Consider the following 27809-nt stretch of genomic DNA (forward strand, 5'->3'; position numbering starts at 1 on the left):
AAGAAGAGGAGAAGGCAGAGGATAAGAAGAAAAGGAAGGAGGAAAAGGAGAAGTAAAGGGGAAAGAAAAAGAGAATGAGAGATTCCACCCCAAGGGGTTGGTGAGCTGTTGTAGCAGGATTTTCAGCAGTGGGAAAATGGGCGAGGAGGTGCATTAGCAGCAGAGTCATTTGCTCTTCCAATGAGAATTGTTCGTCAGTGCCGCAACATCAGCAATTTCGCGACAAATGTTTCTACTTAACTTCTGGAGACCTGCCAGTATTATGAAACTTTATTAAGGTTCACTTAACACTTGCTAGCCTCGTCAAAAATTGCCATAACTTTTTAAGCCTTTGTAATTACAACTACGGACTTATACTCTATAATATTTCTCTTTTAAACAAAGTGTCTGGAATTCCACAGAGTACCAACAAATTCAACATCACATTGTTTATTTCACATTCAACTGGCATTACATGGAAGGTGAAGACAAAAATATAATCTGCATTCTGAGTTTTACAAATTGAAATATTGGACAAACAGTTCAATGAACCTGTAAAAACAGCTGGTACTGAATATTGAAACTGCGCCTCTGAAGCAGTGGTTTCCGGCTTTGATTTTGAGAAAATGAGGTAGAGAATTTACATTCCTCACTAAAGCATCAGACCACTCAACCCAATAATCCATCTGTAGGGTCGAACCATTCAGAGCACCACATCACTGGAGCAAACAGGGCACGCAGATACATTGACCACTCAACGCACTGGACCAAACATCGCACAAGGAAATGGAAGAGTGTCGTAAAAACTAGGGTACACAGAAGGAAATGTGTAATATAGCAGAGATCACTTAAAAACAGGAGATATGGGATGCAAATAACAGAAGCATGGAATGTGACATAAATAATGGGATGGAGTGTGGGTGGGGGTGAGGTTGCTGGTGTCACTGGGCACAAGGACAAATACTGCAAATATTCCAGTGAACAGCAAGGTAAAAAGAACGTCTCAAAGATAATAAGGTAATAACGTCTCAAAAAGCACAAATCCTTGCCGGGATTGGGCTGTGGGAGTGAAATCCCTTAGACAAAGCATTCCTATTATCTACAAGGCACAAGTCAAGAGGACTTGTCTGGAGAGTGCACTGTTAACACAAGAACTCAGTACTATCCAGCAAGCAGCAGCCTACTTGATCTACACCTTAAACATTCACAGCCTCCACCACTAAACCCACTTGTATCTACAGCATGTTCCAAATATAAACTGCAAGTTCTTTGTAAGAAAGCCACCCGTCTGTGATATTGGTTTTAGCCTGTTTGTATTTTCCTCCCTTTTTTCCCTCTGGGGGTGGAAGACATGCCCAGCCTAACCCGCCAGCCATGGCTTCCTGCTCTGCATTTCACAACTCATACATTTTTTTTGCCTGCGTTCTCACTCTCTAACTGCTGCCATTCATTCACTAACCAAATAACTTTGTTTGTAGCTTATACCCCTGGTCACCCTGGTTTTGCCCCTATCAGAGACATCGTCCTCCTCCACCTTCCCTGCAGCTTAATGAGCTTCTTTTGTTTCCTTCCCAGTTCTGATGAAGGGTATCCATCCTGAAACATTAACTCTGTTTCTCTTTCCACAGATACAGCCTGACCTGCTAAGTATTTCCAACAGTTTCTGTTTTTATTTTAGATTTTCAGCAAAGGTATTTTTTTTTGATTTTCATAAAAATGTTTCTGTGACAGCACTTTAAAAATATGCAACTTTTACTACCAAGAAGACAAGGGCAGATACAAATTCCACTCCAAGTCACAAACAACACTTATAATGCACAACAGTTGTTGCTTCATCATCACCTGAAATCCTGGAACTTGCTGCCTAACACCGCTGTGGGAGCACCTTCGCCAGAGGAACTGCAGAGGTTTAAGGAGGTAGCTCACCACTATCAGCCTAGTTAGGGATGGGCAATAAATGATGAGCTTGCCATCAATGGTGGAATTCACTCCCGGAGGAACAAAATTGCAAAGGGCGGAGATTCACCAGGATGTTGCTTAGATTGGAAGACTTTAGTTTTATGGAGGGATTGGGTAAGCTGAGTTTGTTTTTCTTGGAGGGAAAGAGGCTGAGGGATAACCTGATAGAGGTATATAAGATTATAAGAGGCACAGCCAAGGTAGATATTCAGAATCTTTTTCCCAGGTTTAAGGTGAGAGGAAGGAATTTTAAAGTGGGTTTGAGGGGAAAGTGTTTTACACAGAGAGTGGTTGATATCTGGAATTCACTATCAGAGGAGGTGGTGGAGTCAGGAACACTCACTCCATTTAAGCAACATTTAGACAGGCACTTAAACAGGCAAGGCATAGGATACAGACCTAATGCGGCACATGAGATTACTGCAGATGGGTTAAAAGGTCAGCATAGATGTGGTGTGCTGAAGGGCCTATTCTCTGCTGTACAACTCTATGATGCTATAATATTAAATGAACGGAGCCTTGGATAGATGGCAAATGGAAGTATTTTGATTTCCATATTACAAATTTCAAATCAACAAATTTCACAACATATGTCAGTGATAATAAACCTGATTCTGATTCAAAAAGGCACTGGAGAAGTGCCACTATTTACAAAAGTAACACTAAATGGATGGTTATTCCCATCAAGAAAAACTTGACAGCCTTTGGACTGTTTTCTTAGAAAACAGTTGACAAACTCTTAGTCTTTAAAATTCTGACAGGGGTTCAAATCACAAAATAATCATTAAGGCACGGAGGAGGCCATTCAGTCCAACAAGTCCACACTGGATTAGATATGGAGATGTTTTTACCATGGGGGAGATCAAAATCAAGGCTATAAATAAAGATAGTCTCTAACGAGTCCAAAACAGCTTCGTCACAGGCACAACCCTCCCTGCCATCAAGAAGGCAGCGTCCATCATTAAGGACCCTCGCCACCTGGGACATGCCCTGTTCACGTTGCTACCATTGGGGTGGAATTACAGGAGCCTGAAGACCCACACTCAACACTTCAGGAACAGCTTCTTCCCCTGCACCATCAGATTTCTGAACAGTCCATGAACCCATGAATACTACCTCGTTATTCCTTTTTTGCACTATTTATTTATTTTTGTAACTTATAGTAATTTTTATGTCTTAACGTCTTGCACTGTACTGCTGCCGCTAAACAACAGATTTCACAACATATGTTAGTGATAATAAACCTGATTCTGAAAAAGAGAACTCAGAAGAAATTTCTTTATCTAGAGAGTAGACAGAATGCAGAACTTAGCGTTACAGGATAAAGCTGATACCAAAAGCATGGGCACATTTATGGAAAACCCAGCTAAGCACATGAGGAAGGAATGAATTGAAGGATATGCTGAGAAGTTTGAGGCTGGGGCAGGCGGGGAGGAACCTTGTGTGAAATATAAACACTAACATAGATTGGTTGGGCCAAATCTGTTCCATAGATCCTTTATAAATTTCATGTAACTGAATGTTTCTGGTAGTGACCTAATAATCCTGGGGCTTCAAGTGCACATCCAGCCAGAGCAAGGAATGAAATCCCACAGGCAATCTGCGAGCAAACGTCCGAAAAATTATCCACACAATCCTAACTCACTCATTTTGTGATTCCACGATCCAATTAAGTAAATGGTTCACATTTTAAAGTTCATGGTCATTACTTAACAAGAAAAGGTGGCTACCCAAGACTTTGTACCACCTTCCTTACACTGGCCTCCCCTATCTTCCCCCATACCAACTCCAATTCCAGTCCATGCCCTAGGACTCTGATTCTTCCCTCTCTACCTAGCTCCAGAATTCTTAACGGATTCAAGGCCCAGGACTGGTTGAAACCTCTTTCCAACCTTGTACTCTGGCTGAATTCTCTGTCCAAGTGTCACTGGTTTAATATTATACACAGCTAAGCAACAATTCTTGTTTTCAGATGCAATTTGCAGAATTTTCCTCATTCTCAACCAATAGGACGAGCTGGCAGGATCCAGCAACAAGAGGGAGGCATGCAATTGGCATGAGCTTCTATTAATGACTAACATAGGGGTCCCTGGTAGAATGGTTAGTTTTATAAGTAACCCATCCTGACCTAGGGCAGGGAAGGATATATCCTGATGGTGACAGTGTGAGGACAATCTCAGCATTGCCAATGTCAGGGAGGGTCAGGTTAAAGTCTTCATGAAGAGCCCATGTTAGATACTTAGGAGGTGGCTCTGTTCCCACGAAATAGTGAACTTCTGGAAAAGGCTGCCTGCTCACGCAATAAATAATCAGAATTCAGTGAGCCACCAAAATCAAAATGTAATCACCTGCTTTTTCTGACTTTTAGTGGGATTTGCCTCCCATTTCCAGATATCCACAACTCTAAGGGCAAGGGGTGAATGGTAAAACAAAGGTACAAGTGCTAGGTAACGGTATACAATTTAGGCTAGCTTCTAGATAGGCTAGGTAGAGCTGGGGTGGGAGGAATGAAAAACAGTGCTATTTCCCAGATATCTATGCTCCCCCTCCCCCCACCCCATCAACAAATTGACCTGTTTATTGTCTCTCCTAAAGATCCCGAAGCCTATGGGATCAATTGCATGGTAATGCTCAGGATATTGAGGACAAGCTATCTAAACTAGTGGATCTTCAACCCTCCCACAGTGATATATACCCACCCTTATGTTGATACTAGCACCTTTGTCACAATCACAACCCTCCCTCCACTTCCTCCCCCCTCATCCAAAGAGGATGCCAACTGTAATAGGACAGGTTTCAATACACAACCTCTTGACCACCCCAGTACGTGGTCATTTTTACATGTTTATGACCGCCTAAAATGCACAATTATTTTAATTCCGCAGTAATTTTTTTCTTTGACTCCCAGGATTGTTCTGGATTGAGTCCAGGAGATCAATCTTTAATTCCTGGAGACTCCAGGAGGCTTGGGATCCTAGGATAAATGGAGCCGTTGACTAGAAAGAGGGGAAGTGAAGAAGGGTGGGGAAAGAGATTACCGGTGATCATGCCCCAACAATAAATATTCCCCAACTTTGACTTGCCAGCAATCACTCACTGCATTTCTCCAGAAACATGGGTGTGAAAGAGTGAAGAATGAAAACTGGCAGGAATCCAAGGTAATCAGACCGTAGAAAAACAAACAGCATCCTTCCCACCCTCAAATAACCGTGTCCTGATCGCCACCTCCATCTGAGAAACTTGGGCTTGTATTTAAATTGTCCGGTTTGGTCTCATTCAGATCAATTGTCGCTTCGTGCTTTGACTTCTGCTCTTCCTCTCGCCTCTCCTTCTCCAGCAGGTAGTAATTCACTGCATTGCCAATGAACAGATAGATGCTTGCCACGATCAAAACTATTCCACAGGCTATGTACACGTAGTGAAAGGCATCATATGTGTCCTTGAGCATTCCTGCAACACAAAGACAGCTCTGCGATCATTGCATGTCCTGCCTATAGCCCAATGTCAACTCAATAGTGCAAGTCTGGTTCATAGTGCCGTCCCATCATATAGTTCAATCCCCTGCCCTACTGCACCTCCCTCCCCAACATACTCATTGTACAGACCCTCCCAAAATGCTAAATCCCCCTTCTTTCCCACTGGAGTTCCTCATTCTCCCACCATCCTCAATTTCCCCATTGCCAACTGTCCTAGCCCCCACCCTACTCAACATACATCTCCTAACACCCAAACGTACAGCTAACCCTCTCCCCAATCCACCCACCCACTGCGCAGTTTTCATCCCCACTCCACCCCTGTATAGACCCTCCTATCCCTCCCAACACCACCCCTTTGTAATTACCACTCCCTTAATCCTTGTCCCCAACATTTGGGTCCAAGTGTGAATTGACAGCTTTTCGATTCAGTCTAGGCTGCTTGGGAATTACTTTCAACAATTCCCTCTGTTATGCGAGGATGCCGGGGAAGCTGGGATTGTTCTGCTCAGAACAGGACAGGTAAAGGGAAGATTTTATGTAGATGATCAGCAATATTAGGAGTTCTGAAAAGACCATAAACCAGAAGACTCAGATTTAAGGTAATTGGCAAAATCCACAGGCAATATGAGAGTATATTGCTTTAAGCTATTATGATCTGGGGTTGTTGGACAGTTTCAATTGCGACTTTCTAAAAAGAATCGGATATAAAGATAAAAGGACAAATTTCCTGGGTCATAGGGAAGAAACAGAAGAGTGAGATCAATCAGAATGCTCTGCCAAGGAGAATAATAGATGAATGGTTTGTATCATTCTACAATGTCATGTCCCCATAATTCCCCCTGCAACACCTAGCCCCAAGTTCCAGCTCAGCTTACCTAGAAGTGGAGGTCCCAATAACACAGGGCAGCACTCTACAATGGTCACCAGCCCCACTGCACTGGAGAACCTCTGTGCTCCCACCAGGTCCATCAAGGTCTCGAACAGGACAGAGCTCAGCATGCCAAAGGCAAAGCCGAAGAAGATGGTGTATATCACCAGGCCGGTGTAGTCAGTCGCCAAGGGCATCATGATGTGGCAGATACCATTGTACAGCACAGAGAAAGAGAAGAAGTACTGGATCTTAGGTCGCACCCACTTGGTATTGGCTACAAATCCCATGGATGGTCGGGCAAACATGTCCACAAAGGCCAGGATGGAGAGCAGGAAGGCTGCTTTATACTCATCAATGTGCATATTTTTGGCATAGGAAGATAAGAATACCAGGGGGGCGAACAGACCAAAGAACATGATGACATTGCCCGACAGATAGATCAGGAAGCCCCTGTGCTTGAACAGTGACAGGTCCAAGTATTTGTTAATGGTTTGGAAGGCACTGAGCTTTGGTTCTGGCTCCTTCTTCAGAAGCTCTGAGTTCACTCCCTCCTCTTTCTTGATGTTCTCTGACACTTTGGGGGAGTTGGTTGTCGGAGGGCCTATGGGACGCATGAGTGACCCGGCCACACAGCAGTTCAGCAGGATTCCGCCCAGGATCAGGAAGCCCCCTTTCCACGAGTAATTGTCAAAAAGGTATTGGTTGAGAGGTGCCAATGTGCTGAGGACCACTGGGCTGCCAGCCATGGCTATTCCATTAGCCAGAGGACGTTTCTTGTAGAAGTATTTCCCAATAATGGTCAGTGCTGGCTGCAAGTTGAAAGCAAGCCCGAGACCTGAAGAAGAATTTTTTAAAAGAATCAACCGCTGAACATTACACTATGTAAGTACACACATTAATAAAACCAAGGGGGTGAACTTCTTAAGAAAATGTTCTCTGCTTGCATTATATATATATATCGATATTCTCACTGTGGCCTAATATTCATCTCCAATTCTTATCATTGTTTTCAAATCCTGTTGTGCACTCCTCCTTCTCCAACCCACCACTGTAACTATCCAGCTTACACCCTCTTCAAGAGTAGGTGACCACTTTGCTGAACACCTGTGCTCTGTCCACCATGGCCATCTGGATCTCCTGGTTACTAGCCATTTTAATTTGCCTCCCCATTCTCACACCCAGGATGAAGCTAAATGCAGACTGGAGAGACAGCATCTTGTATTCCACCTGGGTAGTCTACAACCCGACGGCATGAACGTTGAACTCTCCATTTTCAGGTAACTGCTCCCTCTCTGTCCCTTCTCCTTCTCCTCCTGATCTACCCAGTTCTTCCTACATCCAACCCACCACCCCCCACCCCGTATTTCTTTCCCCTCCTCCACCCACTCCATCTGCCCATCACCCACACACTGGGTCACTTCCCCATACTCTTCCTATCTGCCCACCCCACCTCACTTACTTAGTTCCATGCTCCACCTTTCTTTCCTATCAGATTCTATCATCTACAGCCCTTTGTTGCCACTACCTGCCACCTCCAGCCTCTGTCGCTATGTCCACTCTTCCCTCCTCCCGCCTGCCTATCACCCCTCCTCACCTGGATCAACCTATCACTTGCCAGCTCTTGCTCCACCCCTTCCCTTCACCTCTTTATACTGGCTATCTCCCCTCATCTTTTAGTCCAGATGAAGGGTCTCAACCTGAAACGTCGGCTGTCCACTTCCCTCCACAGATGCTGCTTGACCCGCTGAGTTCCTCCAGCAGTTTGTTTGTTGCATGCTCTTCGATATCTCTGCCCTCCACCAGTCCCAGTGCTGTTCTTCTCCTTCCCCCTCTGCTGGCAGAGTTGCGTACATGAGTCAACGACTCGTACAACACAGAGACTGGCCCTTCACCCACTTTGTCCACACTGACCATCAAGTACCCATTTAGCAGGATTTGGCCCATAGCTCCCTCTGCCTTAGCAATTCAAATGCTTGTCTTGATACTTAAATGTTGTGAGAATCTCTGTCTTCACCACTTCTTGGCAGTGCCTCCAGATTTCAACCACCCTCTGGGTGAAAAAACTTTTTCTCAGATACCCCCTAAACCCTAACTTTGAACCTATGCCCTTTGATTTTAGACACCCCACCTTAACTGAAATTGGAGAAAAGTTTCTTAGTATATACCTTCGGACCTTTGTATTGCTCAATCTGCCCCCTCCTCCAGTCAAGAGAAACCAACCCAGCCTATCCAATATCTCTTCTTAACTGAATGCTTCATCCCAGGCCACATCCTGGTAATCTTCTCTCCACCTTCCTATAATGAACAGAACTGCACACAATATTCTAATGTTTTATATATAGTTGTACCATCACTTCCCTGCTTATATTCCCTGCTTCCTATACCAAGCCAATTTTTGATCCTATTTGTCAACGCCATAGAACCCATGGTCCCTAACTTTTTGGTCAGTCTCCTATACCATAACTTATCAAAGGTCTTAACGAGATCTCTGTAGACTACATCAACTACACTGCCCTCATTAATATACTTGATTACCTCATTGTAAAAATTTAATCAAAATGATCAGACAGGATCTCCCCCCGACAAAGCCATGTTATCTTTGATTGATTAATCTCTGCCTTTCCAAGTGTCATCTGTCCAGGTCCTGAACTATGGAATTTCCTCTCTTCTCCCTCTTTCCTTAAGGTGTTCTTTAAAACCAGTTTTATTGCCCAAACTCCATTAAAGCATCTCAGGAATGTTTAAACACAATAAAAACTAATTTGTTGGTTTTAAGCATAACTATATCAATCTGAATTGCAAAACAATGATATTCAAAGAAGTGCCCCAGATTTCCTGTCTTATATTAATTCCTTAATTAGCAATGCAAAAAAATAGATCTGGTCATTTGTGCTGTTTGTGACATCCTGCTGTGTGCACATTTATACAAACAGATAAATTAGGAGCAGGAGTAGGCCGCTTGGCTCATTGAACCTGCTCCACCATTCAATAGGTTCTTGGCTGATTGAAGTGTGAACTCGTTTCCGTGTCACTGCCTACCCCTAGAAACCTTCACCAGCTTGCCTATCAAGAATCTACCTATGTCTACCTTAAAAATATTCAAAGACTTTGCACCCACTGCACTTTGAAGATGGAAGTTCCAGAGACTCACAATCCTCTGAAAGAAAAAAAGTCACATTATCTTTGCCTTAAATAGGCAACCCTTATTTTTAAACAGTTTCCTGGACTATAACCATGACTAGACCTCTAAAGAATGTAAGGATTGTCAGACACTTTAGACCATTTTGATTATATAAATAGAAGAAACTTCCATGCACTGTATACAAAGAAGCTCTTTCAGATTTTCCTTTCATTGTACAGATAGGTGTAAAAATCTGAGGCTCAGTCAGTACCCAAACCTTAACAGTGAAGTTGTGAAGTGCTGTCAATGCTCAAACATCCAAATAAACTCTACAAAGTGCTCACTAAGGGTTTGCAATTTGCTTCAGAATATGAAGGACACTCATTGACTACAAGATTGGTCAAACAAAACTGAACTTTCACAAAAAGTTGCTAGAACTGGAATGTCATACTAATATGTCTGAAAGGGAAATACATAACATTATTTTATTATCACCCTGCTCAAAGCTTGTTAATGACCTTCGATGAAATATTGCTGAGGCTTCACCTTCCATGGGTTTGGGACACTCCTGATGACAGCAATTCAAGGTCTTTCTAGTTCAGCAGTGGAAGTGGTGGCTGTTAGAACCCAGGGAGCATTAGAAACACAGCACTCCGGTAAATGTGTGAACTGGATCCATGAAATAAAGGCAACAGATAAGGCCAGAGAGAAAGCAAAGAGTAAAAGAGAACAGGGAGAGGAAAGGAATGAGTGTGTGCATTCATGCTTGAGACTCAAATAGGGAGGGAATGAAAGTGATAGGATATAGGTGAGGTGGTGATGGGGAGATGGGGCAGAGCACATGCGGGTGAGTGCAGGTCAAGAGTGATGCTAATAGGAAATACAGGAAAAGTGCGCAAAAGAGAGGGACAGTCATTGAGTGGATACCAAATAGTGCCCTTTTCTTACCCACCAGCCTTGCCAGTTTTCAATGTCTTTGGAGGTATTAGACACTCCATTTGGGAGGAGTTTCTTGGTGGAAGTAACCCCACTTCATCACTAACATTCCCTCTCTCCCACTAAAAAAAGTGCTAACATCAACTGAAAGTAGAGGTGAAGTTAAGTCTGATTAGTTACAGAATGCTTTGGATGCAGAGACTATTATGGGTAAGCATTACTTTGGTATTTAAAGGAAGGCTCTCAGTAAACAGCAATAGCATGTAACCAGGCAATGTAATTATTTTATTAATATTCTCTGTTTTACATGAATACTCATACATCATTACCACATTAATTAATAGGCTATAAGTACAAGACCCAAGAACTGAGGAATGGTTTGGCACTTACCTCCAATCACTCCTATGCAGAAGTAAAGCTCCACGATATTATGGCAAAATGAAGCGATGATCATGCCTGAGCTTGCCAACAGTCCACCCAGTAGCACCACCGGCCGACTACCATACCTGTTCACCAGGATACTGCTGATAGGACCTAAAGGAGAGTGGGAGAGTAGTTAGCATGGAAACAGAAAGGAAATGGCAATCTACCCATCCACTAATCTACCCTGCAAGTTTAGCTGGCTCTTGGATAGTTTCCATCTCTCCCTGGTGGACAATCATTTGGTAGTCTTGCTGAGAGATAGTAGGGGCTATAAATAAACAGCTCAAGCTAATACGGGAAGAGGTCTTCTTCCATGTTTGAGGATCATCCTTGTAACCAAGATATTTGCAAACTTCACAGCAAATGATCACAACCTTGGATTTGAGGAACAAAGCGACAGAAGGAGATTATTGAGCTACTTGAGCCAGTCCATCGTTGGGTTAGAGCATGACAGAACTGGAATTCAACTTAAACTGCTCAACTTGTTTCCATTACCCTTGCCTAATACAACTAATCAACAAAAGCAAAATATGGAGAAAGAAGAGTTAATATTTCAAGATATTGACCCTTCATCACAATTTCCTATGCTAAACAAGGTAAAAGTAACATGGAATCCCCATCAAAAAGAGCAGAATTTCTTCAAGGTGAGCTGAAAAGTTAACTCTCTTTCTCTCTCCACAGGCAATGCCCAGTTTTCAAAAATTGCCAACACGTTGCTCCCTTCTCCATCACATCATAAATCAGAGCAGCTAAGTCAATTTGATGTACCCTATCCCTGCTTCCAGGTAATTATTTCAGATCTGGCTGCTTCTGCCTGAGATGTGTAAAGTCCCAAAGAGTTAGGTGATGTGATGGACTTTCAGACTGAACACAATTTCTTGCTGTCCAGAGGAAGTCAGGCTCTAGCTTTTGAACTTCTGATGCAAAGGAAGAAATGCAGCCAAATTGGACATAACAAGATCCAGTAAACTGCAGTCTATTTTTCTTTACAGTGATGCTGGTTGTGGACTAAATGATGGCTCAAGAGACTAGAAACAACAACCTTCCTCTGCCCCAAAATAGTGCCATTGAGACCTTCTTCATCTAGTATATGGTGCACAATGGTACAACTGGTAGAGCTATTGCTTTACAGCTCCAGCGAGCAGGTTCAATCCTGACCTCTGGTGCTGTCTGTGTGGAATTTGCATGTTCTCCCTGTGATTGCCTGGGTTTCATCTGGATGCACCAGTTTCCTTGCACATCACAAAAATGTGCAGGTTGGTAGGTTGGTTGCCCACTGTAAATTGCCCCTAGTGTGTGGATGAGTGATAAAACCTTGCAGTTGGTGAGGGAGGGGTGGGTAGTTGATGGATATATGAGGAGAGTAAATTGAGATAGAGTAGAATTGGTGTAAAAATGCATGCTTGATGGTAGGAGTGGACTCAGTGGACCGAAGGGCCTATTTCTGTGCTGTTTCCCTATGACTCTGTGAACAACTTGCACTTGAACATTCATCTTGACACTATACAGTAGCACAGCATTCCACTTCTGCACCATGTTGATTGTTATAAACTACAATGGAAAAAAAATCTGGAGGCAGAGTACAATGTTTGGAATTCCTTGAGGTCTCATTTTAATATCTGATGTGAAAGTGGTACTTCTGCTAGTACTGCACTAAGCTTCTCAGCCAAAAATCTATGCTCAAGCCCCTGGAAGAAAACTTGAACTTGCAACTGTCTGATTCAGAGGTGAGAGTACTTCCCAGTGAGCCAAAGCCCATTTGTTGTTAAGTCAAAGTCAAAGTCCAAGTTGAGTTCACTGTCATATGCACAAGTACATGTATGCACAGGTACAATGAAAAACTTAGTTGCAGCAGCATCACAGGCACATAGTATCATATAAGCAGCATTCACAAGAAAAACATGAATTAAACATAAATTATACACAATTTTCACAAGAATGAATACAATTAGAACAAAAAAAACAAAAGTCCATTTTAGTGCCAAGTAATCAAAGTGGTCATAGTGTTGCTAAACCGTGGCGATTAGGGTTGTGCCAGTTGGTCAAGAACCAAATAATTGAAGGGAAGTAACTGTTCTTGAACCTGGTGGTGTGGGACTTCAGGCTTCTGTACCTCCTGCCTGATGGTAGCTGTGAGAAGATGACATGGCCCGGATCGTGGGGATCTTTGATGATGGATGTTGCCTACTCGAGGCAGCGCCTCCTGTAGATGCTACCGATGGTGGGGAGGGATGTGCCTGTGATGCTACCACCCCATAGTGGGCCGTATCTCAAATGACAATGAATCAGAGTACAGGAAGGAGATAGAGAGAAGGAGATGGTGTCATGACACCAACCTTTCCCTCAATGTCAGCAACACAAAAGAGCTGGTCATTGACTTCAGGAAGGGGGGCTCTGCACATGCTCAAGTCTACGTCAACGGTTCTGAGGTCGAGAGTATTGAGAACTTCAAGTTCCTAGGAGTGAACATCACCAATAGCCTGTCCTGGTCCAACCACGTAGACGGCATGGCCAAGAAAGCTCACCAGTGCCTCTACTTCCTCAGGAGGCTAAAGAAGTCTGGCATGTTGCTTTTGACACCAGTTTTTATCAATGCACCACAGAAGGCATCCGATCCAGATGCATCACAGCTTAGTATGGCAACGGCTGTGCCCATGACCGCAAGAAACTGCAGAGGGTTGTGGACACAGTTCAGCACATCATGGAAACCAGCCTCCCCTCCTTGTATGAAGTATGAACTCTGTCTATACTTCTCACTGCCTTGGTAAAGCAGCCAACATAATCAACCCAGACATTCTCTTTTCTCCCCTTTCCCATCAGGCAGAAGATACAAAAGCCTGAAAGCACATACTACCAGGCTCAAGGACAGCTTCTATCCCACTGTTAAAATACTATTGAACAGTTCCCTAGTATGATGAGATGGACTCTTGACCTCACAATCTAGCTCGTTATGACCTTGCACCTTATTGTCTACCTTCTCTGTAGCTATGACACTTTACTCTGCATTCAGTATTGTTTTACCTTGTACTACCTCTATGCACTGTGTAATGAATTTATCTGTAAGAACGGTATGCAAGACAAGTTCTTCACTGTACCTCACTATAAGTGACAATAACAAATCAATAAACCAATGTTTTGAGTTGAGTTCACTACCCTCTGCCACTTCTTACGTTCCTGCGCATTTGAATTGCCGTACCAGACCATGATGCAACCAGTCAGAATACTTTCAATAGTATATTTGTAGAAGTTTGTTCAAGTGCCCAGTGACAAGCTGAACCTCATTAACCTCCTAAGAAAGTAAAGACACTGGCGCGCCTTCCTTGTGATTGCATCTATGTGCTGGGCCCAGGACAGATCATCCAATATGTTAACGCCCAGAAATCTAAAGCTGCTGACTCTCTACACTGCCGATCTCCAATGTAGACTGGCACATGTTTGCCCTCCTTGCCCGTCTTTAACTGACGTTGAACGAGAGGTTGTTGTTGCGGCACCACTTAACCAGATGTCCTATCTCACTCTGGAAAGCTGACTCATCACCACCTGTGATTTGTCCATCGACAACGGTGTCATCGGCAAATTTGTATATGGCATTGGAGCTGTGCTTAGCCACACCGACGTGTGTATTGAGAGTAAAGCAGGGGGCTAAGCATGCAGCCTTAAGGTGCAGCTGTGTTGACGGTCAGCAAGGAGGAGAAGTTGTTACCAATCCTTACTGATTGAGGTCTGCCAATGAGGAAGTCAGGCATCCAGTTGCAGAGGGAGATACAGAGGCCCAGGTCCTGAAGCTTGATGGTGAGTTTGGATAGGATGATTGTGTTGAACACCGAGCTGTAGTTGATGAACAGCAGCCTGACGTATGAGTTCCTGTTGTCCAGGGCAGACTGAAGAGCCAGAGAAATCGCATCTGCTGTTGACCTGTTGTGGCGGTAAGCAAATTGAAGTGGATCTAGGTCACCTCTGAGGCAGGAGCTCATTCGTGCATTAACCATCCTCTCAAAGCACTTCACTGCAGTTGATCTAAGTGCTACCGGGCGGCAGTCATTGAGGCAGGTCACCACGGTCTTCTTGGACACTGGTACAATAGATTCCTTTTTGAAGCAGGTGTTAGTTAGCTTTGCAGAGTCAAAAAAAGCTATTACTACTAAATCTTTCTATCGTTTTCAGCCCACTCCTTCAAACTGTAGTTCCTGGTAAATTATTCTGCACCTTGCAAAACCCCCTCATGCATGCCCATTTCAACCCTGCTCCACCTAAGCAGCTCACATGTACCAAATGAGGCTACAGATAAGTGCTGGAGCCAACGAACTTGAAGCATTTTTGTAGCTTCATTTTAATTTAAGATAACACATACGGCCTCTGACAAAACCTACAGTTAATCTGACTAACCAGGTACAAAAAATAAAAACATGAATCACCTTAGCAACCCTGGCCTCAACTTATCTGTAGTATTCATTTGTCCTATCAAACCCTGCCCCACCCTCTCCGCAAACTAATACTAAATCGTTTTCTTACTTTCTCAGTTCTGATGAAGTTGTTCAACCTGAAACATTAAGTCTGTTCTCTTTTCACAGCTGCTGAGCATTTCAGGTATTTTGTGCTTTTATTTCAGATTTTTGGCTTCTACAGTTGTCCTTGATTTTCAGCAACCATAAATAAGCAAGTAATAGTTTAGAGAAAAGACAAAGGGCCTCTTGTTCACAGAGCTAGTCTTACATTGAACCTCTAACCTCAAAGTATCTTTATTCAAATTTTAATAAACTGATGTCCTTGTGTTTCATTTATTCCAGCACCAAAGACCTTTCATAAAGTCAAAGCCCAGCCAACTTGAACATGATTTAAAACCATGAAGGAACAGGTACAGACCAGCAGCCAGCAGACTTGCCTTTGGCTTAGAAGGTTGAGGGTACAAGTCCTCCTACGCAGTCTCAAGCTACCAGGGTATCTGCATTAGCCTAGGCTCAGTGGTGGTACTCTCATCTCTTGGGCAAATGGATGTGGATTCAAGCCCCATTATAGAGACTTGAACACAAAATGCCGGTCGTCATTTCCAGCATAGTACTGAGGAATTGCTGCACTGTCAGAGATCACCTTTAAGATTTTAAACAACCTGGATATAAGAGATCCAACATTGTTATGTTGAAGGTGAGCAGGAGGGCTTTCACCCACATCCCTCAACCGACATCAACAAACTACAGGAGGTTTGCTCAACATTTCACGGCTACTGTGTGACATTATCATGCACAGCATTTCTGTCGCAATAGAGCACTTCAAATAAAGCACTTCATTGCTGAATTGAGAGGGAAGTGCATTCTTTTTCGATTTACACTACTTCTCATCAGGGATTCCTTTAATCTCCTATTGAAGTTAGAGCCAGCGAATCCCCTAAAAATTCCAAGCCCATTTTTCTCATTTGGGGAAAATAACTATGTGATGAATTGGCTGCCAGGTGTCTGCAAAACATTCAGTGCACTAAACAAATAACCTGCACTTATAGAGCGCCTTTAACATAGAGAGTTTTAGATATTCCCTTTGAATTGAGGATGACCTGCTCCCATTCTGATTTTATGGGTTCTCAAGTGGTTAATGAAGCCAATGTGGGAAACACAGATTAATTCCACAGACGGGGCAAGCAAATGGATAGTTTGTGAGGCGGTGTGCTGCTTCCACCACTTACACAGGTTTTCAGTGAGCTCCTTGATACCATCCCAAATCCTCCTTCTCTACTTTGAGCAGTGATGGGCCAGAGGTCCCCAGGAGTCAGTGGTGATGTTGCTTTGAGCACATCCTTGAATCTTTTTCCCCTACCGCTTGGTAATGTCCTCCCACAACAGAGCCCAGAATAGGAGCTGCAACCCTTTGTTGCCTCCACCTATTACGTCCCAGCCTCTGTTGCTATTTCCACCCTTCCCTCCCCCACTTCACTCCTTCTGCCAATCACCCCTCCTAACCTGGATCCAGCTATCGCTTGCCAGCTCCTGACCCACCACTCCCCCTGACCTGTTTATACTGGCTATCTCTTCTCTACTCTTTCAGTGCACGTCAAGGGTCTCAGCCTGAAACATCAACTGTCTATTTCCCTCCACAGATGCTGTCTGACCCGCTGAGTTCCTGACAAGCTGTCCAGCAGCTTGTTTTTTGCTCTTAGAATAGTGTCTGTTTATCATATAATAAATTGCTCTGAAGAACTGCAAGGGAGCAATTATCAAAAGAATGTCACCATATCAAAGACAGGAGATATTGGACAAATGAGAAAAAGTTTGTTTGTACTGTTTGTTTATAGTGACTCTTAGAGAGAGAGAGACAGAGAGAGAGAGAGAGAGACAGAGAGAGACAGAGACAGAGACAGAGAGAAAGGGAAACAGAGAGAAAAGAGAAAGTGGAGATGGAGCAGGAGAGAAGGAGCAAGCAACAAATAAATTTACAGAAATGTATAAGGGTGACACAGTGATGCAGCAGAGAGTGCTGCTGTCTCACAGCTCTGGTGATATGGGTTCGATCCTGACCTCCAGTTCTGTCTGTGTGGAGTTTGCAAATCCTCCCTGTGACCGCATGAGTTTTTCTTCGGATGCTCCAGTTTCTTCCCAAAAACATGTTTGCTGGCAGGATAAGCATGAGGAGAATCAGGATGGAGCTGATGAGAGGGAGTAGGTTACAGGGAAATAAGTGAGAGATTGGTGTTGTTAGGATTGCTCTGAGAACTGGCATATACTCAATTGGCTGAATGGCCTCCTTTTGTGTCACAATGAAATATGAGACAATATTCTCCTAATTGCTGCTTGCTCCCATGAGATCCATACCCCGATGTATGGATAGATGCAAAACTGGGCTGAAACTTCATGGGACACCGGTTTTAGAATTGACCCATGAAGATCTCTCTCATCACACCACCATGACAAGTTAGCTCACCATGCAGTCCTCAAAACATGGGCCCACATCTGCCTTGTTCAAATGCCCTTGTGTCTCATTTATTCCAGCACCAATGACCTTTCATAAAGTCAAAGCTCAGCCTATTTGAACATGATTTAAAACCATGCAGGAACAGGGAACAGATCAGCAGCCATCAGTCTTGCCTTTGGCTTAGAAGGTTGAGGGTACAAGTCCTCCTACAGAGTTTTAAACAGAAAAATCTAGATTGAAGCTCCTGATGCAATAGTGCCGAGAAATGCTATCTTTCACAGAATGATGGTGACACTGAAGAGGGCCATTTATCCTGTTAAGTCCCTAGCAGTTTGATTCAACAGCTTGTCCCTCTCCCCAAAGCTTTGTTAATTCTTTCCTTTCTCAGCTCTGTTTTGAACACTATGATTGAATCTGCCTCCTTTATCACTGCTGGCTAGACTCTCTCCTCATATTACATAATTATTTTGCTAATCACCATCATATAATGCTCTCAAGTTCTTGACCCCTCACCCAATGAGAAGAGTTTCCCTTTTTCTGTCTATACCCTTCATGATTTTAAATACCTCTATCAGATCTTCTTACAACTTCCTCTGTTCTAAGGACAACCATCCTGGCTTCTCTCATCTAGCTGCATAATTAAGAAGAATGAGATCAATGGTCAGTTTGTTTTAGGAAAGGACTGGCTGGAGATCTTAGGAGGACTTTTCTTCCCATATAGAACCAAGGGGTCCTTAAGACCTGCCTCGAACCCTCTGATGAAGAGCGGCAAGGGTCAATGTAAAGTCACACATGGAGCCCAGACTGGTGGCATTGTAGCTCTCCATTCTCATCCCTGAAATACGCCTGGTAAGTATCTTCCGCACACCCTCTCTCAAATCTGAGATCCTTCTTGTCCCACTAAATAAATAAACTTCTTGCAAAACCTGTAACTCTATTAATCTAAACCTTGACAGACATCTTAAGATTGTGAAAAGCACCAAATTTCTTTACCATTCCCAAATTGTCATCTCCATCATGTTAACACATTCACATTCTCTCACACAGTCACACTTTTCTGTATTGTACTAAATGTATGTGATTGAACTATCCTGAGATGTAAAAGTCAATTCCGATATTATTATGATGCTCTTTTTTTTAACCCATTGTCCTTGACATTTAAGGAACACAAGAAAATATGAGCAGGAGTAGGCCACCAGGTCCGCCTCACCCTCAATATGATCATGGCAGATCTGCTTCAGGCAACACTTTGACCATTTGGCACTACAGTGGACTGGTTTCTTTGTCCTAATTGTGTTCTTTCTTGTAAAAATTGTGTGTAATTTATGTTTAATATATGTTTTTCTTGTGAATGTTGTGTATCTGATGCTATGAGCCTGTGATGCTGCTGCAAGTAAGCTTTTCATTGCACCTGTGCATATGACAACAAACTCCACTTCAGCTTTGACTTTTTCAGACCTCAATTCCTCTTTTGTGCTAGCTTCCCATAGCCCTGAATTCCCCAATCTTTCAAAAATTTGTCTCCCTACTCTTTAATCACCTCTAATTATCTAGCCTCCACAATCCTATGGGTTAGAGAATTCCAGAGACTCTGAAGAAATCCCTTTGGACCTCAGTTTTAAATGACCGGCCCCTTATCGTGTAACTTTGTTGCCTTATTTGAGGCTCTCCCACTAGGGATCCTTAAAATAAAAAGACATTAAAAGAATGTAAATGTTTTGGTTAGCATGAGTGACTCAGGAGCAATCCTCTCTACACGCTTTCAAGAGCTAGAGTTCGGGTTAATGTGTTTACACAAATTATCTTGCCATTTACCAGGTCAAGTCAGTCATGGTAGAGAGCTACAATGTCACCAGTCCTGGCTCCATATGTGACTTTACATTGAGCCCTTGTCTCCCTTTACTACAGGATTTGGGGATAATCTTAAACAGCCTCTAGTGCCATCGGGGAAGAAATGCAGGAGTCCTCCCAAGATCTCCAGCCAATCGTTCTCTAAAAAAATCTGAACATTCGTCTCATTTTCTTTGTGGGATCTGTGTACCATTAGCTCTCTTGATCCAAACCTTTGGAATTCCTTTACTAACCCTTCCCACCTTTCCCTCCTCTTTTAAGATGGTCCTTTAAACCAATCCTCCAATCTCCTTTGGGTTAGTGCCAAATTTTGCTTGATAAGTTGTTCATGTGGAGCACCTTGGAATGCTTTACTATATTAAAAGTGCTATATAAATGTACTGTAAGTTGTTATTGGGCACTCGTTGTAAACTATGAGTACAATCAGGATGAGAAAAGCAAGGAGACAATTTATATTGAGCTAGCTGTATCCATGGATGGTGAGCATGTGTGATAAGGGGCCTAGGGAGAAAGTAGTAAGTCAAAGTGGGTTGTGGTGTGAAACTTGAGGTATGTTCCTGTATCCCTTTCTCTCTCATGAACTCATTTAGCTTTCCCTTAATTAATCTACCTTATTTACCACAACCACTCCTTGAGGCCAATATTCCTATGTTCTTCATTCTAACCACTGTGTAAATAAGATTGTTCTGAAGTCCTGATCAGATTTATTGGTGATCATTATATTTAAGGCACTGAGTTTTGCACCACCTCACTTTGTCTACCTACTTAACCTTTCATAACTAAGATCACCATCAGGTCACTTCTTCGCCTCCCTCTCCCGCAAAAAAGAATTTTCACCTTTTGAGTGTTTCCACAGGCTCCCAGATCCTTGACAATCTTCACTAGGCTCCTAAATTCAATGCAATCAGTCGGATGTCCCATCACCAAAGGATAATGTGCCTAAAAAGCCTCCCAACTGCCCACTGCCCACATAGAAAGCCATGATTCCCTAATTCAAGCAGAATATCCTTTAAAGAGCAAGGGATCACTGGGCAATTAAAAAGAGCAGAAGATTGGTGATCAATAATCAAGTAACAAGAGTGGGAAATTGGTGAGAGTATTTAAATTATTTATTTCTACTTAATGAGTTAAGCTAATACACAGAAACATGGCAGGGCATGTGAGACCCGTGGATTGTACATCCCGTGACAGGCTGCTTCTTGTGCCCTGGATAGACACAGGTCCTGGAACTGTCATTAGCTGGAGGAGCTGCAGCTCTGGGCTTTGGTACTGAAGCAAGAGCTGGTATCACTGTGGCCACCCATAAGCCCAAGTGTTTTGTGGATAGCATGTTCCAGGAGGTGGTCACCTGGTCATTCAGGAGAAGGCAGACAGGACAGCGTAACTGCCAGACAGATACAAATGTGTAAAGAATAGTTCAGGAGCCCAATTCCCACCCAATCCCAAGGGCATCTTGCTCTCTCACCAGAATTCAATTTGGAAAACTGATGAAGGACAATGTTCTCCTGAGAAGCTCAGCCAGATCCAAAACCATTGCACCATGGGTGGCTTAACAGTACACGAAGGGAGGAGAAAGGTCAAGAGAATAATAGGTATGGGGGATTCTATTGCTAGGGAGCAGACAGGAAATTGTGTAATCATGGCCATGATTTACAGGATGGTGCCATGGTCAAAGGAAATCAATGCACAATATCAGAACATCCTGGAGGTGGAAGGTGAATAGCTCAAGGTCATGGTCCATATCGGCACCAATGAGGTAGGCAGATTATAAAGAGCGAGGAAAGAAATTAAGAAGCAAGACCTCAATCTCTAGATGACTCCCAGTGCTAGTGTAGAAATAGGTGGATAGTACAGATAAGTATGTGGCTGCAAAGATGTTGGAAGGGAAGCTTTAGATTCCTGGAGTATTGGGATCAACGTGGGAGGTAGGACTTGTACCGGCAGTTGGGTTACACCTTATTGGTCCTGGGACCAAGGGACTCATGGAGAGGTTAGCAAGGCTACAGGTCCTAGCTCCATTTGGAACAACTTAACAGAGGGAAGAACGCTGAGCTGCAGCAATAAAAATGAGAAAAAAAGATGCACAAAGGATTGGAAAAGATATTTAACACCACGGTATGAACTACAAAGTTTTTAGAGTGAGACACAAGAGTAATATTTCTCCTATATCTTCACATTAAATATTCCCAAGAAAAGCCCAGTGCATGTTAGAAATAGAGTAAAGCTCCCTCTGAATTGTCCCATCAAATATACATCTAGTCCAAGTGCAGTACAATTCTAATTTTCTTGCATTAGGACCTAGAAATCTCATGAAACCACTGTCAAGTCTAAGAATACCATAAACTGCCAAATGTTTCCAATTTACTGTTCTGAAGAAGTACGAAAGGTGTAAATAAACAGAAAAGAAAACAATTTCACTGGCTTATAGCTCCTTCTGCTCATCGCCACAAGATAGAAAGTAAACTTGTCTAAAATCTTTCAAAAGTGGCCATCAGAGCAATTGCTAGGACCAACCAGCTGCAGAGTTATTGCTGATGGTCAATCCTTCCCCCATTACGACTTCGTTACAGAGAAAGAAATTATTGCACTGCAGTCTGTGCTGAGTTACCATGTGTCAGCTGTGGCTGAATGGAAATAACTCTGTGACATAACATTGTGGATTCAAATTACCCTCCAGAGAATTAAGTTCACATTGCACAACAATACCCTGAGACATTAAGTGGAACATCAGTCCACCATCCCAAACTGATGCCAACTATATACTTGAATTATTCATTAAGTGGCTTAGAAAGTTCTCACCATCATTCTGTTCAATATTTCTCTCTCAATCAACATCACTTAAACAGATTATTTGCTCAATATCTCACAATGTTTGTCAAAGCTTGTTGTGCACAATACAGTTGTTACACTTTCTACCGTAAAACACTGACTACACTTCAAAAAAGAATTTTCACAGGATGTGAAGCACTTTCGATCCTTTCAGACAGTAAAAGACACAACATTAATACAAGTACTTTTTTTTAAGATTTGTGTTGCTTCGATGTCAGGGCCCTTTAATTTCCCATTGAAATTGCAGCCAGAAAAACATTCTCATAGCCATTTGTTGGATTTGCCTTCTGGAGATTTGGTCTTCAGATTATGTCCTCCACACTGAGGGAGTCCATACTGTCGAAGGTGCCATCCTTCAGGTTGCTACATTAAAATGAAGCACCATCGATCTTCACAGTTGGGTATGAAAAATCCCATGGACATTATTTTGAAGAAGAATTGGGGACTTCTCCCTTGTGTCCTGTCCAATATCAATCCCTCTGAAGCAGATCACTGATCACTTGTTCTTTCTGGCTGCACACAAATCGGCTGCTATGTTTCATACTTTAGTCAATATGGTGCTGTTATACTCTTGAAAGAAAAAACATAGAATATATGTGTCTTTAGAGATAACAGAATAAGTTGAGCTGATAGTTAAACATAAAGAATAAAAGAATTCAGAAAGAAGAAAATGATCCTGAGTTTTATAAATCACTCGTTAGTCTCCAGTTGTAACATTATAGTCAATTCTGCACACAGCTTCAGAAGGATATCGAGGCTTAGGCAAAATTTCAGAGGATTTACAAGGGACCAGGGATGAAAGACCAATTTTCTACTGAAATGGGGGCTATTCTTCTGTGAGCAAAGGTGGTTGATAGAATTGCTCAGAATCATTAAAGGGTCTGACAGAATAAACCATTCTCAATGGCTATAGGGTTGGTAACCAAAGAAGAAAAATTAAAGGTAATTTCCAGAGATGATATAACATACAATTATGCAGAAACAGGCCATTTAACCCATTATATCTATGCGGTTCTTTTGTAGACCTAGGATGAAGAAAAACAGGGTCATCATGACCTGAACATTGACTGAAAAGTAGTGGAAGCAGATTCAATAGCAACTTCTTAAAAGGGACATGGATAAGTACTTAAAGAAGGCAAATTTCCAGGACTGCAGAACAATTAGATAGTTCATTCAAAGAGCAAGCATGTCTGGCTGAAAGCCACCTTCTGTTGTTGAATCATTCATTCTATGATCATAAGTCACCACACTTTATTCAGTGTCAAGTACTTTGAGACAGGTGTCAAACAAATGCAAGTACTTTCTTTAATTCAGTAACTAGACCAAGTAAAACACAATCAGCTTTGCTTGAAAGAGCAACCTCCCCTTCTGCAATTATAGGCCCTCAGGGGAACCATAACTTTCTCTGTGAATGTAACACAGAATGTAACTCATGTCCAGTTCTCAGCAGGCAAATCTTGTTTTCGCCAGACTGAGCTCGTGGCCTGTCACACATTCAGAACAATGTTAAAACATGGCCTGTGGCAACCTTCCCGTCCCCAACCTCCAGCTGCTTTTGGAAAATTGTCTTTTATCTAAGGTCCTAATTGGATTACTGCCAATCACGTTAAATGTCACTGGCCTCCATTAGTTTTGCTACACATACTCACGCTGACCTCATGTGACTGCAAGGCAGTCTACTGAGGTTAGTGCTTTGTGGTTGTGCCAAGCAGAGAATGCTTATCGGGGAAGCATTCAACAGGAAAAAGCCGAGATATGACTGTTCCTCCATTTGGTCAAATCTATATGTGAGGCAGGAAGTGTCTCTGAGTGTGTTTGTTTGGGATACTTGGTCATTATGAGTTGTACTGTGCACGTGAGTAGGTATGTGTTGGTGGCTTTCTGTATGTTCACTTCCGTGAAGATATGAATGTGTACATGTGTATGTCTGTGTGTGCCTCAGAAAATGAGTGTACCTGCAAACATATACATTGCATGTTAATATGTACATCTCTATGTGGGTTTGTATGTATATTTATGACTCCCACCAGTAAACTGAGACCATGACCACTAGTTGCCTGTATACCTCACATGTAGTAGCTCATTGATGCAAGCTCCTCCTCACCAATTACAATTGTTTATGACTTGGTAGTTCTATTAGAGCAATAGCTTTGAAAGGATCTGAAACAATCTTTGAAACAGTGTCCCTCCCAATTGGACAATACAGCTTTTCAAAATAAATCCAATACCTCTGAAACACCACCATACAGACCTCTTGGCCAGTTCACACACAAGTCCAGATTTTCTTCAAAAGGAGATAAGGTGCAGTTGACATTTCAAATAAGTTCACTGCATCATACCTGTTTATACTTACACAGAGCTATAGACACTTGACTATCTGAACCAAGTAAATGGCAGGCAGGACACAAAGCCCAGCAAAGAATGCAAAACTTCACAAATAGGGCCTCCCTGAGGGAGAAAGGAGGCACAGCAGGCAGAACTGTAGGCAAGAATGCCCTTGGTATCTTCTGGGAAAGAGTTCAGTCAAATGTCCCACACCTATAGAAACCATGCTTGGGCATCTTAGGTCTACAGAAAACCAGGTGCTTGAGTTTATTATATGAACACAGTACTTGGGGTCTGAATAATAAATTGGCATCTGGACAAAAGGGAACATTTAATTAAATTCCTTAACAATATTCAAACCTATATATATTCCTTAGCAAACAGCAACAGAAATAAAAAGTCCTTCCAGGTGAGGCAGCGCTTCACCTGTGAATCCAAGGGTATCATTTATTGCATCCAGTGCTCCCAGTGCGGACTCCTCTACATCGGTGAGACCCAACGCAGATTGGGTGACCGCTTCGTCAAGGACCTTTGCTCCATCCGCCACAAAAGCAAAGATCTCCCGGTGGCCATCCACTTCAATTCCAAATCGCACTCCCATACCAACATATCTATCCATGGCCTCCTCTACTGCCCTGTTGAGGCCAGACATAGGGTGGAGGAACAACTCCTCATATTCTGCATTGGTAGTCTCCAACCTGACAGCTTCAACATCGATTTCTCTAACTTCCAGTAACCCCTCTCCTCTTCTCGCCCCTTTTTTTCTCTCCTCCCTTTTGTCTTCCCTCATTCCCGTGGCCTCCTCCCCCCTTCTCTTTCCTCTTCTCCTGCCCTCTTGACCTGCCCATCCCTTTCTCTTCCCTCATGACCTTCCCATCTATTCCCCACCTCCCCGTTATTCCATGGTCCACTGTCCTCTCCTACTGGATCCCTTCTTTTTCAGCCCTTTGCCTCTTCTACCTATCCCCTCTCAACTTCTTACATTTCCCCCCTCCCCCACACCCCACTACCTTCCCCCTCTCACCTGGATTCACCTATAATCTGGACTCACCTATCAGCTGCCTGCATGTGCTCCTCCCCCTCCCCCAACCTTTTTATCCTGGCTTCTGGCCTCTTCCTTTCCAGTCCTGGTGAAGGATCTCGACCCGAAATATTAACTGTTTATTTCTCTCGATAGATGCTGCCTGACCTGCTGAGTTCCTCCAGCATTTTGTGTGTGTGTGTTGCTCCAGATTCCAGCATCTGCAGAATCTCTTGTGTCTAAACAATTCTGGAACCTTATTGTCACAAGTTGGGTCCGTCACTTCTTACAATATATGGACTTTCCTGCAGATCCATCACAGCAACTTTGAGCACAGGGAGGGAGGAGATGTTGAAAGAGATGATGGGATGTGATCCAGAAAGCAGGCTCAGAACCTCTCACAGTACAGTGGTCATTCAGCCTATCATGCCTGTGCTAATTCTTTGAAAAGGCGACTAATTAGTCCTCATAACCTTGCAAATTATACATCCAATTCTTCTTTTGATATCTATTTCCAGTATCCTTACAGGTGGTTCATGCTAGATCACAACTTACTGTGGACACACACAAACACATGCACACACACGCGCGCGCGCACACACACACACACACACACACACACACACACACACAGGTATCGCACACATTAACAATGGTGATCTCACAACTAATGGATATCAAAGCTCTGTAATCCCACCACATCTAGTCATAAATGGTGATGAACAATTTAAACTGCTAATCCTCAACAATGACAGGCCCAGTACAGGAGACCTGTGTTATGACTGTCTCAGGTAATGGAAGTTCACCCTTACAGAGTTCACAAATCACTACCTAAAAATTTGAGATACAGAATAAAATTCGCTCTCATGGAACTTATGTAAAAAAAAGACAAGATGTTTTTTTTCAACTTGCATTTCTTGACATGCATAGATGAAGCGGTTTCACATTACAGAAAATTGCAAAACGGACTATTTTCTAGGAATGCAACCCCTCATAATGTGGGCGTTGCCTGTGTGTGAGTGCTAAAGAAAAAGCCGAAGCATTTGCAAACATGTTCAGCTGGAAGTGATAAATTGATGATCCACCTCTGCTTCCTCCTGAGAACCCAGCATCAAAAATCAGTGCCCAGCCAATTTGATACAGGGACTCAATGAGACAGGGCAACATCCTGGCTGTAGTACTTAAGACCTGCACTCCAGAACTAGCTGTGTCCCTAATCAAGCTGCTCCAGGGCAGTTACCACATTGGCACCTAGCCAACAGATATGTCCCATTCACAAAAAAAGAGGACAAATCCAATCCACTTAATTCCACCCAGCTGGTGTACTCTTAATAATCAGCAAAGTGATGGAAGCTGTCATCAGCACTTACTCACCGATAACCTACTCAATAATACTTAGCTTAGGCTTTGTCAGGACAATTTGGCTCCAGACCACATCACAGCCTTGATTCAAACATTATCAAGGCAGCATTTAACCAAGTGTGACATCAAGGAGCCCTGGTAAAATTGAGGTCAAGGCACATCAAGAGGAAAACACTCCAATGACTGGAGTCGTACTTCATACAAAGTAAGGTGATTAAAATTGCCGTGTGTCGATCATCCCAGCCTAGAAGATCACTGCAGGAGTTCCTTGGAGCAGTGTTATAGGCCCAACTACCATCAGCTGTTTTATCAATAACCTTCCTTCCATCATAAGATCAGATAGTCACAGATGGATGCACATTGTTAAATTCCATTTGCAACTCCTCAGTAAGTGAAGCAGCCCCTGCCTGCATGTGGCAAGGCCTAGACAGGGGCTGAAAAGTGGTAAGTTACATTTACACTACAAAAGTGGCACACAATAGTCATCTCCTACAAGATAATTTAACCTCCTTTCAAAGATATTATCATCACTAAGTCTCCCACCTGGGGGTCATCGCACGGTAGTGTAGCGGTTAGTGTAACGTTATTACAGCACCAGCGACCCGGGTTCGATTCCAGCCACTGTCTGTAAGGAGCCTGTACCTTCTCCCTGTGTCTGCATAGGTTTCCTCCGGGTGCTCCAGTTTCCTCCTACATTCCAAAGACGTACGGCTTAGGAAGTTGTGGGCATGCTATGTTGGCGCCAGAAGCATGGTGACA

The 27809-nt window shown here is 43.0% G+C and overlaps 1 protein-coding gene across 7 annotated transcripts in view; it reads right to left on the reverse strand.

Moving 5' to 3' along the window:
• Positions 1–413: 413 nt before the first annotated feature.
• Positions 414–27809, reverse strand: part of LOC127581003 (monocarboxylate transporter 1-like) — a 43212-nt gene continuing 15816 nt past the window's right edge. For all 7 annotated transcript variants that reach the window (XM_052035061.1, XM_052035059.1, XM_052035060.1 and 4 more), the window contains 3 exons: positions 10733–10876; positions 6290–7120; positions 414–5388 (listed from right to left, as the gene is read on the reverse strand). In XM_052035061.1, coding sequence (XP_051891021.1) covers positions 5138–5388; positions 6290–7120; positions 10733–10876 — 1226 coding nt within the window. In that variant the 3' untranslated portion in view covers positions 414–5137. The remainder of the gene's footprint in view (positions 5389–6289; positions 7121–10732; positions 10877–27809) is intronic.

The sequence above is a fragment of the Pristis pectinata genome, chromosome 20, assembly GCF_009764475.1.
Source record: "Pristis pectinata isolate sPriPec2 chromosome 20, sPriPec2.1.pri, whole genome shotgun sequence".
Classification (NCBI taxonomy): Eukaryota; Metazoa; Chordata; class Chondrichthyes; order Rhinopristiformes; family Pristidae; genus Pristis; species Pristis pectinata.